Source organism: Nycticebus coucang, chromosome 3 (genome assembly GCF_027406575.1).
Source record: "Nycticebus coucang isolate mNycCou1 chromosome 3, mNycCou1.pri, whole genome shotgun sequence".
Classification (NCBI taxonomy): Eukaryota; Metazoa; Chordata; class Mammalia; order Primates; family Lorisidae; genus Nycticebus; species Nycticebus coucang.
In genome coordinates, this window is record NC_069782.1 from 27,520,558 (window position 1) to 27,534,044 (window position 13,487).

At 35.4% G+C, this 13,487-nt stretch overlaps 1 protein-coding gene across 8 annotated transcripts in view; it reads left to right on the plus strand.

The window, feature by feature from the left end:
* Positions 1-13,487, plus strand: part of CEP83 (centrosomal protein 83) — a 137,176-nt gene that overhangs the window by 75,467 nt on the left and 48,222 nt on the right. For 7 of the 8 annotated variants that reach the window (XR_008378833.1, XM_053584242.1, XM_053584243.1 and 4 more), the window contains 2 exons: positions 3,695-3,946; positions 6,701-6,832. Coding sequence is in view for 7 of the 8 variants with exons in the window: in XM_053584242.1 (XP_053440217.1) it covers positions 3,695-3,946; positions 6,701-6,832 (384 nt within the window). In the remaining variant the exon portion in view is untranslated. The remainder of the gene's footprint in view (positions 1-3,694; positions 3,947-6,700; positions 6,833-13,487) is intronic. The other variant, XM_053584244.1, reaches the window with a different exon arrangement.

Below are 13,487 nucleotides of genomic sequence, written 5' to 3' on the forward strand. Positions count from 1 at the left end.
CACAATATAACAAAGACATCTGTACCAGAATGTTTATTGCAGCCCAATTCATAATTGCTAAGTCATGGAAGAAGCCCAAGTGCCCATCGACCCACGAATGGACTAGCAAATTATGGTACATGTATACTATGGAATATTATGCCACCTTAAAGAAAGATGGAGACTTTACCTCTTTCATGTTTACATGGATGGAGCTGGAACATATTCTTCTTAGCAAAGTATCTCAGGAATGGAAGAAAAAGTATCCATTGTACTCAGCCCTACTATGAAGCTAAATTATAGCTTTCACATGAAGGCTATAACCCAACTATAGCACAAGATAATGAGGAAAGGGCCAAGGAAGGGGAAGGGAGGGGGGAGGTTATGGTGGAGAGAGGGTAATGGGTGGGGCCACACCTACTGTGCATCTTAGAATGGGTACAGGCGAAACTTACTAATACAATAGGTAAGAAAATGCCACGAAGGCTGCGTTGAACAGTTTGATGAGAATATTTCAGATCGTATATGAAACCAGCACATTGTACCCCTTGATTGCCCTAATGTACACAGCTATGATTTAACAATAAAGAAAAATAAATAAATAAAGACACTCCAAATGAAAGGTTTCACCAGAGGATTTTACCAAGTGTTTAAAGAGGAATTAAAACCAATTCTGCATAACATCTTCCATAAAGTAAAAGAAGAGAAATGTTATCATCAGGGCAAACAGGGTCAAGGGTATACAGGATTTCTTAGTTATTCTTTACAGTAATTCTGTGTGAACCTATTATCATCTGAAAATAAAAAGTTTTATTTAAAAATAGTAACCAGAGAAAGAAGACATTTTAGTAGAACAAAGATAAGAATAACAGCAGACTTATTTTTTGAAATAATACAAGGCAGAAGTCCGTAGGTCATTATCTTTAAAATAAAGGAAAAAAAGACCTAGGCAGTTGGGTTCTAGAACATCTAACCTATTTATCTTTGCTGCATCATAAAGATAATAAAAACAAAATTAGCATGGAGCAATCAGATAACATTGCCTTTTCTTCTCCTGTGCCTTGGAGAATTGGAATGGTGCTGTAATTCTTTGAAAAGGAAATGAACCACTATTCTTCGTCTTCCATTCCCTGTACTTCAGCAACTTTTTAAAAAGTAAAATTGGCTAATAACATCATTTTACCTGTCAATGAAATTTATATTTTAGAAGTAAATAAAATAAATGTAGATGTAACTGTGATATAGGCAGATCTGGATAAGTGTTATAAAAGAAAAATCCAAGCAAAGACCTTTGGAAATTCAGAGGAAAGATTGAGAAGACACTTCAAGGAAGATGACATGGAAGTTTGAGTGTGGAAGAAAAGGAAAGAACTGAGATTATGTCCAGATGCCTAGGACAATCACTGGTGCTGTGGTGATGACACTATAATAAGCTCCTTGACAGCACAGGTTTTATGTTTTTTGCTTGTCTGCTGGGTTGTATCCTTACTGCCTATAGCAGTGCTGGGTACTTAGTAAGTACTCAGTAAATATCTGTGAATAGAGAAATTAGTGATAACCAGTTTGTGTTAAGAATGATCTCATAGTGATTTCTGCTTTAGGAGTTAAAATGTGAAATCTAATCCTTACTCAGCCATTAGCTAGCTGTCATCTATCTAGTCCCTTAGCTCTGGCTATCAATTCAGCTATCATACAGATAGCTGTTAAAACTAGTGGAAAAAGCAGTAATGTAGGGGACATGCTGGTTCAGAACATGAGCCTTGTGACCCCTTGTGTAAAATGGGAACTACAAGGGAAATTATTGTTGATTACCGTTGATTTTATGTGTAGAGCACTTAACCCAGTACTTGATGCACAGTACTCAGTAATGGGCACCATTGTCCAAACCTGAGTTAGACATTGCCCCTTGATCTTGATGAGTTGTCACACCTCCGACACAGCACATTAAAACCATGTTTAAATTACCTCATATAAAAGCTAAATGGTATCTTAAAGATTATCTCAAGTCATTCATTTCAACTGAGACCAGAATGAAAATGTGACTTGCAAAAAGTTACCAAAGCTTGTTGAAGGAAAAAAATTATGGAAGAAAAAAAAGGTAGTCAGAGACCAAACCAGGTTATATGCCATGGTTTTATGTAGTGTGGAAGGAAAAATAGGAAAGAGATACTAATTAGTTGGTCTTTTGAGGACTTAACTCTGAAGGCTAAAGCTACCTTCGAGGATTAATCTTATTTTCTAGAAAAAAAAAAAATGCTGTTTTTGGCCTGCTGGATAGCTCTACCTGTATTTCTTATTGACATTTTAGATTCAACATGAAAAAACCAAATTGCAATCACTACATGTTAAAACTGAAAAGGATCTCACATTGCCTCCAGTTCTTTTTCCCATTTTGCAGATGTAGAAAACAGATCCTTCCCTGGGATGGAGGTCTCATACTTTTTATTAATAGCTTTTATTTTATTTTATTTTATTTTTTTGAGATAGTCTCACTATGTTGCCCTTGGTACAGTGCCATGACAATACAGCTCACAGCAACTGCAAACTCTTAGGCTTAAGTGATTCTCTTGCCTCAGACTCCCAAGTAGCTGTGACTATAGGTGCCCGCTATTTTTTTGGTTGCAGTTGTCATTGTTGTTTAGCAGGCCCAGGCCAGGCTTGAACCTGCCAGCCTCGGTGTATGCGGCAGGTGCCCTACTCACTGAGCTACAGGCACTGAGCCTTATGAATAGCTTTTTATTGGTAACTTTTTATTGATAAGTCTGTGATCAAATAGTTGTCTCTTAGACCACTTTTGCCTAGGTTGCAGATCATTTCTTTAGGCTTAGAGGGAGTCTTTGAAGTTCATCCTGGCTACAAACAACCCTTGCTCTTGTTTACAGTAGTGGCTTCCTCCCTCCCTCTCTCCCTCTGTGTGGATAGATAGTTGAGGAGAGATCAGGAAAGGGAAAGAATGAATTCTGCCCTGATTGCTTGGCTCCATTGTCCCCAGAGGTGAAGAACCACTGAAATGCCTTAGAGGTTAGGAGGCAGTTTGGAGCCCAACTGGCAGTGACAGTTGGCATGAATGACGACACCAGTGGTGTTTCTGCTGTAGAAGTTCCCCAGTGACTCCAGCACATGCCCTGGAGTGATGGTTTTCAATTCTTTCTTTAATCTGAGAACCAACAACCAGTCCATCGTTACAACCAGGACTTTAATGAACTCTAAGCTATCATTTAAAAACACTCATCATTCACATTTGTTTTTATTTACGCAGACAGGCAGTGTTTGTGTGACTTAAGTTGCCTCGAAATAGATAATCTTATTAGTATAGACATAGCCCAAGAAGAGAAGCTCCGTAGTGCTAGAGTTTTGGTCTCACATGAATCCCTATAATATTTTTGATGAATTTGAAAATACTTGGTGTATTTTTAGTAATTATTTTTATATTATTTATAATTTTGAATTTTAGTTAGCAACTGATTAAGTCCTGCACGAGATACTGTGAAGAGATAGAGGGAACATAGGACAAAGTCATTGCCCTCACATTTGAGTCACCCTGAATACAGAATGAAGAACATGACATTTTAGATTTTTTCCATTATAATTCATTTTACCACCTGAGCTTTCATATTGTGTAATTTTTAATTTTAATTCACTAAATTGTAAAACATGTTCATGACTGGAAATTCAGTAATTTAAGGTTGTATGCTTTCTTTCAAATTATTATTAGATTGTAAGACTGGAGAAAGATAAAGAAGAATTGCGTAACCAGCTGCTTAGTGTTGATCTCACAAGAGACAGCAAACGAGTGGAGCAACTTGTTCGAGAAAAAGTTCAATTGTGTCAGAAATTAAAAGGTTTAGAGGCTGAAGTAGCAGAATTAAGGGCTGAAAAAGAGAATTCTGATGCTCAGGTAGAAAATGTCCAAAGAATACAAGTACGGCAGTTGGCTGAGATGCAGGCTACGATCAGATCCCTGGAGGTAAGGTTTTAATTGCTTCCCAGTAGAGTACGGCATACTTTTTAAAAATGCAATGGACAAGCCTTTACTTTTTGGATTATAAGTATATGCTCACTAATCTAATGCTTATGCATTTTTGGAATCCCAAGAGTATATATTCTTCGAAAGCTATTGAATTGTAAGCAATACTGTGCTACCACATTTACAAAGGGGTATTTATTCTTTGGGAATCAAGTTACCTATCCCAAATGGCTGAACTCTTATAATGCCACATAATGGAATATGCAAAATCAAAAAAATATATATTAGAGCTTCTGGAGACTAAAGTCATCTCCAACCAGAAAGAATAATTTCTCCAAAGATAGTATGTTCCTCACACTGGGATTTGGGATCTTAAAATTATAAATCTTATTTGAACAGAAATACCACCTTGTATATTTTATGACAGCTTCTTGCCATAGCAGTAAAATTCAGCTTGGCTACTAATGCATACGAGCCTTTACTGAATTATTTTCCTGAGTTCATTAAAGAAAGTTAAGTGTTGGCAGAGCCAGGCTAGTACTCTTACAGAGGTATTGCTGTTTGAAAATTCTGTTTCCATTTTATTCAGATGTGCTTACTCCTCCTAGTTCTTAGTGCTTAACTTGTAGCAAATATGCCAATTTATTTTTTTTTTCATTTGATGCAGTTCAAAGTGTTTTTTATCCCCCCTTTGGAATAGGTATGAAATGATTTGGGTTGGAGGGAAATTAATGGGCACCTGGTTTGTAGTTAAAATTCAATATCCAACTCCAAAAATTATTTTCCAGCCAACAAGCTGGTACAAGGCATACATTGATATGTTTTGAAGAGTAGAAGTTACTTTTTTATTTTTTGCCTGAAGCGTTGTCAGTATTTATTGGTTTTCTGAATTAAAATTGTCAGTATCATTGGACCTTAGACATGGAGCAGTTCATTTCAGAGTGAGACTGTTTATGTTGCCATCATTCCACTTTTAATGTATTAATATTTTATGTAGTGACAGAATAAGTGGGATGATTGCAGTCGAATATAGTATGTAGTAGTTCCAATGTGGAACTTCATTGAGGTTGTTTGGAGTGATTATTTTCAGAGCAAGTTGAAGGATGACAAAAAGATAGAAGGTTCATTTGTGACGTTTTCAAGAGTCTATATTTAATTTTATCATTTGTCAGATGAAATTAAAATAAGCACATGACAGCAAGTATTTCTTTCTTTAACTTTCTTGGCTAGTATGCCCAGAGAATGTGATTTTATATTTGAAGAAAGCAGGTTTTTTTCCTCCAAATTATTTGTTGCATACACTCATTATCATATTGAAGATACAGATAGTCTCCAACCTAAGATGGTTTGAGTTAATGATTTTTTACTTTATGTTGGTATGAAAGCAGTATGTATTCATTAGAAACTATACTTTAAATTTTAGGGCTTGTTTTGTTGAGAGAGTGTCACTCTGTTGCCTAGGCTAGAGTGCTGTGGCATCAGCCTAGTTCATAGCAATCTCAAATTCCTGGTCTCAGGTGATCCTCCTGCCTCAATCTCCTGAGTGACTGGAAGTGCAATCTCCCGCCACAACGCTTAGCTAATTTTTCTATCTATAGGAGGGACTTACTGTTGCTCAAGTTGGTCTCGAACTCTTGACCTTAAGCAGTCCTCCCACCTTGGCCTCCCAGAGTGCTAGGATTACAGGCATGAACCACCATACCAGGCCGAATTTTGGACTTTGATCTTTTCCCAGGCTAGTGATCTTACGATTTGACTATCTTTGGGGCTGGGTAGTGGCACCAAACCACATGATCCTAGTCATCCACATGATCGTGAGGGTAAACAATCTCTCTACATGGTACTGTGTTGCCAGATGATTTTGCCCAACTATAGGCTAATGTAAATGTTCTGAGAACATTTAATGTAGGCTAAGCTAAGCTATAATGTTTGGTAGGTTAAGTATATTAAATGCATTTGTGACTTCGGTACTTTCAATTTGCAGTGAGTTTGTCAGAAAGTAACCCTACTGCAAATGGAGGGCATCTGTGTAAAGTAAATGAGATGATAGAGTAAAGCTGAAGCTATTCCTTTAATGCCAAGATTTTTCATTTTAATTATTTTGAGTAGTATTTTTTAAAGCCTTTAGTTTTCTGTCTCTAATTAAAGGGTACAATGAGTGTTACCAATAAGAAATTTTTTTGAAACAGACTTCATTAAGAATTTCAATTATATGATGAGGTGAAGAGCTTCTTTGTTCATACTTCAGAAGTCTCCAGATGAGTGAGGATTTCTAATTCTTCTCTCTCCCTTACTCCTAAAAAAATCTCCACTGGTTTAGATCTTCAATTTGCACTACTTACTACTATTGATAAGCCCTCTCTTTGTCTTGAAATACGCTTTTTCATATCTGCTGTGCCCTGGAAATTCTCCAAAATATTTGTTTTAATTATGTCTGGGTTGAGTTAATAGGTATTAAATTAATAACTTAAGGACTTTCTCTCAGGAGAGAAGTATACGAGCTTTATTTTGCTAGTGGCTGTTGCTATGTTGTTTGTCCAGAATACCTTTTGTTGCATATTTCCTGGAGCAAATCCTTTCATTTGAATTCTACCAATTAGTTTGAGAAAACTCTTGTTACTTTGGTACATGTTAATATTGTTGAGATTTTGAATAACTTTTTATCTAATTATATGTATATTTTAAATAGTGCTTATTTTGTTTTGATAAAGTTGTGAAAAATTATGAACAAATTTTATTTTGTTTTATCAAAAGGCTGAAAAACAGTCAGCTAAACTACAGGCTGAACGCTTGGAAAAAGAACTACAATCAAGCAATGAACAAAACACCTTTTTAAATAGTAAATTACATAAAGCTGAACGAGAAATAAACACATTGACCAGTACAGTAAGTTGTTTTATGCATCTATTTCATTCTTTTAGAATGTTTCATACTACATCATAAAGACATTTTGTTTTTAATAGTTTAGTTCTCTCTACTTTAATCTTATTTTATTGTATCTACCTTCTAATAAAGGAATGCATTGACTAGTAGAGTATATCGTCTTATGCTTCTACTTCATTCTTTATGTTTTTTTCCTTAGAGACAGGGTCTTGCTTTGTCACCTAGGCTAGAGCAGCCTGATCATAGCTCACTGTAACCTCAAACTCCTTACTCAAGTGAGTCTCAGCCTCCCAAGTAGCTGGGACTACAGGCATGAGCCACTGCTCCTTACTATTTCATACTTTAGAATACTTGATACTGTACAGTGACAAATTTTGTGTTGCGATAGTTTAGTTCTCTATATTGAAATCCTTTTTATTCTATTATCTTGCTTTCCAGATACATGCAGAATCTAACCAGTTCTCACCATTTCCATTATGGCTACTCTAGTGCAAGCTAGGTTCAATTTCTGTGCTAGCTTGCTAGCTGGTCTCTTCTCTGTAGAGCTCTGTATGATCTGGATCCTACACTCTTTCCACAGCCATTTTTCCATTTCTCCTCCCTTCACTTTACTCCCCCTGGGCCTCTTGCTCCTTCCTTCCTCAGGGCTTTTGCTCTTGTGTATCTGGCTGTGTCTTCCCTCACAGATCAACATGCTTTGCTTCCTCACCTCCTTCAGATGCCATCTAATCAGAGAGGCCTTCCTTGTGCTCACTTAGTAACATAGCATCTCCCCACTCCCTCTGCCTTACTGTCTTCCTTACCTTCTTTATTTTTCTTTATAGCTTTAAATACTACCTGGTATATTTTTATTTATTTATTTTTTGTCTCACCTTTTCTTTCCCACCAGATTCTTCTCAATCAAATGTAAGCTTTAAGGAACAGGGACATTGTTTTTGTCAGTACTCTTTCTCCAGCTCCTAGAACAGTGCTGGCACATAGTAGGTACTTAATAAATACTTCTTCAATAAATAAATTAATATTAGCAGCATGATCTATATGTATAATTTGGCTGGATGCGGAGCTCACATCTGTAATCCTAGCCCTCTGGGAGGCTGAGAAGGATGGATTGCTTAAGCTCAAGAGTATGAGACCACCCTGAGCAAGATTGAGACCCCATCTCTAATAAAAATAGAAAAACTAGCCAGGTTTTGTGCTGGGCGCCTGTAGTCCCAGCTACTCAGGAAGCTGAGGCAAGAGGATTGCTTCAATCCAAGAGGTTGAGGTTACTGTGAGCTAGGCTGATGCCATGGCACTCTACCCTGGGTGACAGGGTGAGATCCTGTCCCTCCCCCCAAAAATGTAATAATTTGAATATTCCAAAAACATTTTTGTATATAAAGTTTTCCTTAGAAACATAAAGGTTTTTTCTTTCTCAAATGCAATATATGTGTGTGTGTGTGTGTGTGTATACATATATATTCTAATAACCAGAATTAGGTTAGTAATAAAAGAATGTGATCCTATATTGGCCTCTGGAGTCAGACAGACTAGATTCAGATTCAGTTCTTTCCCTTTGTAAAGGTGTGTGACCTTGGGCATTCCACTTTCTTTCGGAAATATCAGTGTCTTCATCTGTAAAATGGAACTAATACCCTACTTTATAGAGTTATGGCAAAAAATTGAGAGATACTGTGCATAAAGAATGTTAGAGTGTTAGTATTAGGGTCTAACAAATAATCACTCAAATATCAGCCATTATTATTAGGACTTAGGTCATTTCTAAGAATTTGGAAATAGACTCATTGGTTTCTGAGTCAATGAAATCATTGGATTTTCTGTAAGAGTAGAGTTATATAGAATGATCTAAAACAGGATGGCCCCAAGATTAGAAGGCATTCCCTATAGCCTAGTAGAAATGTATGAATTTATCTAAAGGAATAATGTATTCATTATAAATTCCTTGGCCAACTAATTGTTTGAGAAGACCAAGAGATTGTATTTATGAGAGAGAAAAAATTTTAGTCAGCAGGATTTTTTTCTGGTTCCATTGAAAAGATTATTCTTAATGTAGAGATGAATAAACCAATCTGTTTTAGTCTGTGGTCATGAGAGAATCCATTCATCTCAATCTGCTCTGATTCCGTAATCACCAGGCAACCTTCTTAACTGTTACTTGACTTCCCAGTGTAATTTTTTTCTACAGGGAGAGAGGATACTAATCCTTCAGATTTACAAATATTCTGTTTATTTTTTCCTTGTAAATATTAAACCGTCATTGTAATTTTATAGATCACTCTTTTTAAGCTTCATTAATGTGAGTCTGAACTTGAGAGTCTTCTTCAAGTGTGGAGACAAAATTGGATTTCTGTGCCTGAAAGGCTAAAACCATAGTTTTAAATGTATTGGATGTTACCTGTGGGAGATACTATACCCAAATTTTCTCATGGCAAACACAAACTGTATTACATTTGCATTATATGTCTAGTGACTCTTTTTGTTTGAATTTCTGTCTTTTTTATAGTTTACAAAGCAGTTTTGCCAGTATCCATTGAATTCAATAGACGTGGCTGGCACTAAAACGAATAAGTGAAACTTAGGCAAATATGATTTTTAATTGTTAAAATATTTTAAGTGAAGGGCGGCGCCTGTGGCTCAGTCGGTAAGGCGCCGGCCCCGTATACCGAGGGTGGTGGGGTCAAACCTGGCCCCGGCCAAACTGCAACCAAAAAATAGCCGGGCGTTGTGGCGGGCGCCTGTAGTCCCAGCTACTCGGGAGGCTGAGGCAAGAGAATCGCTTAAGCCCAGGAGTTGGAGTTTGCTGTGAGCTGTGTGAGGTCACGGCACTCTACCGAGGGCCATAAAGTGAGACTCTGTCTCTACAAAAAAAAAAAAAAATCTTTTAAGTGCAGTCATGTAGTTTATAGGTTGAAATTCATATATATTTAGAAATTAGAAACTACCATTTTGGAGCAGGTAATGAAGTAAAATGGAAAAGTCATGGGTTTTGGATCAGATGATGCTGTCTTTGAATCCTGACTCATTCAGTTCACTCACCACCTGTGTGACTTCTGGTTTGCATAACTTTTTACCTATCACATGGGATTTTTGTGAATATTAGAGGTAGTATTCAACACACCAAGTAGTAGCTGTTGAAAATGACAGTGGCAATGATTATACACTAGTGATATCCTTAAATAAGAAAATGAATGTAACATAGAGAATACAGAATTTTTAGCCCATTGACTAGTCTATTCCTCACTGTATCAATAACTGTGTGTAACCTTAGGTGAGTTACTTAACATCATTGGGATCCAATTTCCTCATAGGTGAAAAGAAGTGTTGTTCTAGCTGATCTCTAAGAACGCTTCCAGCCTACTAAGATTGTGTAAGTCCTACTAGTAAATAAATTAATAATTTAGTTACTTCTTAACATAAGTAGCTTACTTATATATTCAACAGATAACGTATTAAATGCCTAGAATTATAAAGTATACAAAAAAATAGATATAAAATACAAAAAAGTAAATTCAGGATATAGGGAATTCTCTCATGCTTTTCTTCTAATTCCAGTATAACTTATTTTTAATTCAGTAAAAATAATACTACGTAACCAAGTAATATTTCTAACATGTTGTTCTAGACCTGAGTAGAGAGACTGGCCTCCTGGAGTAACTGGAACCATAGATGTAGCAATAGGACATTGGATATGCTGGGCTTCTATTGTGACTTCTGTCTTGGGGAGAAGTACTTTTCCTAAGCTTCGAGGCTCACGAAGTACTTTTCCTAAGTAAGCTTCGAGGTTCACCAAGTACTTTTCCTAAGCTTCGAGGCTCACCTATGTGCTGAGCCTGAATCTTGTCTTTTTTCTGTACATATACCTTTTATTGCTCTTTCTTTTTAGAGTTTGAGCATAGATGATTTCTCCTATTTTGCTGAAGGAAGAACAATTTAGTACAGAATTATTTATTTCTCTGAGATTGTTTATTAACACACACTGTTAAGAGTTGTTTGTTTTTTAAAAGGTACACTTGCATTATTTTACATAGAAATGGAATATTAAAAACCATCCTTCCACTTTAGATAAATCAAGTTTCATTTAAAATCTTGCATATCGAAAGATTCCATTGGAAGGACAAATTTTATAATAATATTTCAAACATGACTGTCACAGTTTTCTTTGCAATGTGAAATTTTCATCAACATTTTGCACTTCTAGTAAATGGTTGTTTGCAATGCAAAGGAACACCTGGAGTGTGTTTGTCTAAATTATTCAAATTTGTAAATGTTTGTTAGATTTTAGAATAAAGTTTTATTTTATTCTAAATAAAATATGTATGACTATCAGTCTTGCATTAGAAGGCCTGAAAATCACCTTAAAGATATTTCACAGTGAGGTACATTATTCTAGTTATCCTTTGAGGTTTTTGATCTTTAGAAGATCAGTAAAAAATAGTTTTAAGGAAGCCGTGCCACAGAGTTATCCTTTTTTTAGCTAAATTAGTGAGATCATACTATTATAGAACTTTGAAAAAAAATCATAATTTCTTTATCATCTCTTTGGAATTTGCTTCCACATCTTCTTAGATAACACATTTTTCAACTATATGTTAGTTTGTTATATGTATTGTTTTATTTTGTGTCATTGTGCAGAGATGTGTACTTTCACAGATTCTGAACCCCTGTAAAATACTCAGTATTGCCATTTTTGACATTTATTAAAGTTGTGTTAGTTATAATCTCTGAATACTTTCATTCTGTCGAAAGTGCAAAGCAGTTCCACAATGTAAAGGCCACAATCTACATGGAAAACACTTGGTAAAAAACAAGGTGACTTGGCTCAGAGAATCTTTACAAGACCGCGAATCTCTTGAAATTTTATGCATCATTTTAATATTGTACATCTTATTTAAATAAAGGGTTTCTAGTCTTCCTAGGATTTGGGAGGTCTGATTACAAAGGAGATTAAGGACCAGGAATCTGGAGTCAGAAAGAAACTTTTCTGTGGCTGTTTGGGACTTGGTTCAGATTACTCGTAGAAAAGTGCTATGATTTATCACTACTGGGTAATAAATTTGCATATAAGTTTTTTTTTAATAACTTCCCTTTAGAATATTTTTAGGAAACTAACAGTTAACTGTTAATATAAGCGCATTTGTTATTTTATTATAGAAATAAGGCACTAAAGAAAAACATTTTTTTCCCTTTTTTTTGTGTTTTTTTTTTGCGGTTTGAACCCACCACCTCTGGCATATGGGGCCCGTGCCCTACTCCTTTGGGCCACAGGCGCCGCCCCTAAAGAAAAACTTTTTAAGTGGATAAATTTGAGTGCAGAGGATAAGTCATTTAAGTGTGTACCACTAGTGTGCCAGTAAAAGTAGAGTCAAAGTCAGACTTCGCTTGTTAGCTTCACTTCCTTCTCAGTATCCTTTCAGTTTCAATAATTACAGTGTAATTGAAAATATTTTCTCATTTCAGTAAATTGCAGGGTGAAATGAATAAGAAATAGGTTTTTATTTTGTAGTTCTTGAAGTTACAATGAAATGAATCAACTTTCTATGAAATAAGATAGTTCTAATTTTCTACCTCATATTTAAAGCAGCTACAGCATAGTTTGTTAATGAACTGCAATGTCATTCTTACTTAACCTTTTGCAGTTAGTATACAATAGCAGAGGTTATAATTACATCTGTCATAGCAATTCATTTGTCATTGTTGTGTATTTCTTCAAACTTTTAAAGCATTTATAATTTAAATTCTGTCCATGAAACTATAATGTAAAAAACTCAATCTACAGAAGGTTTAGGTATTAAAATAAATATAATTTTTTAGCTGCTTTCAAGTAGGTAAACATCATTTTATAAGACTTATGGAAAAGAAGATCAGAAAGAAGTTTTGAAAGTGCAAGACTAATGTCAGCGTAAGGTAGCCATTTTACGTACTGTCATTTAATAAAAGTCTGCAAGTTAATTTGGAAGGATGTCTTCTTGTAGTTAGCTGTACAAAGGCAGTACAATATTATTTTTCCTATTTGTTTCCTTAAAATGAGAATTTTACATGAAACCATTCCTTGCAGCATTTTTAGAGTCAGTACTACACTTATTTCTTGTCCTTGCCCTCCTTGGGTCTAGGAGTTTTTCATTTGTGTCTCACTCTTAACTCAGATTCTTTTAGGGTTTTATTGGATTCTAAGTAAATTATCCCTTGCCTTCCTATTTCTACCATCTCAGATTTTATATACAGTATTTGACTTGTATATGTTTTTAGTTTTCTACTCTTGATTCCATAGTTCTACATGTTAATGTAATAGGAGTAGAGGTTTATTGAATCTTTGTATCTGTATTGATTAAATCCTTATCGTGGTACTATATCTAATTTTAGAAGCACCTTACCAAAGAGATAAGGGCTATGGAAAATATTAGAGAGTAGGGCAGTTAATTGGAAAGACAAGGCTTTCTTGTTTGCTGTTGTATCTTCAGCTCCTAAAACAGTTCCTGGAATATAATTAGGTGTTCAATAAATATTTGTTGAATGAAAGAAGGACTATTACTTAGGAACTAGAATTATTCACCTTCCAAAAGGGATATCTCAGTGAAGACTGAAAAATGTCATATGATGTGTTAATTACATGGAAAGTGTTGACAATTATATTAACTTGGGGCTTTAAAAGAATTGGGTT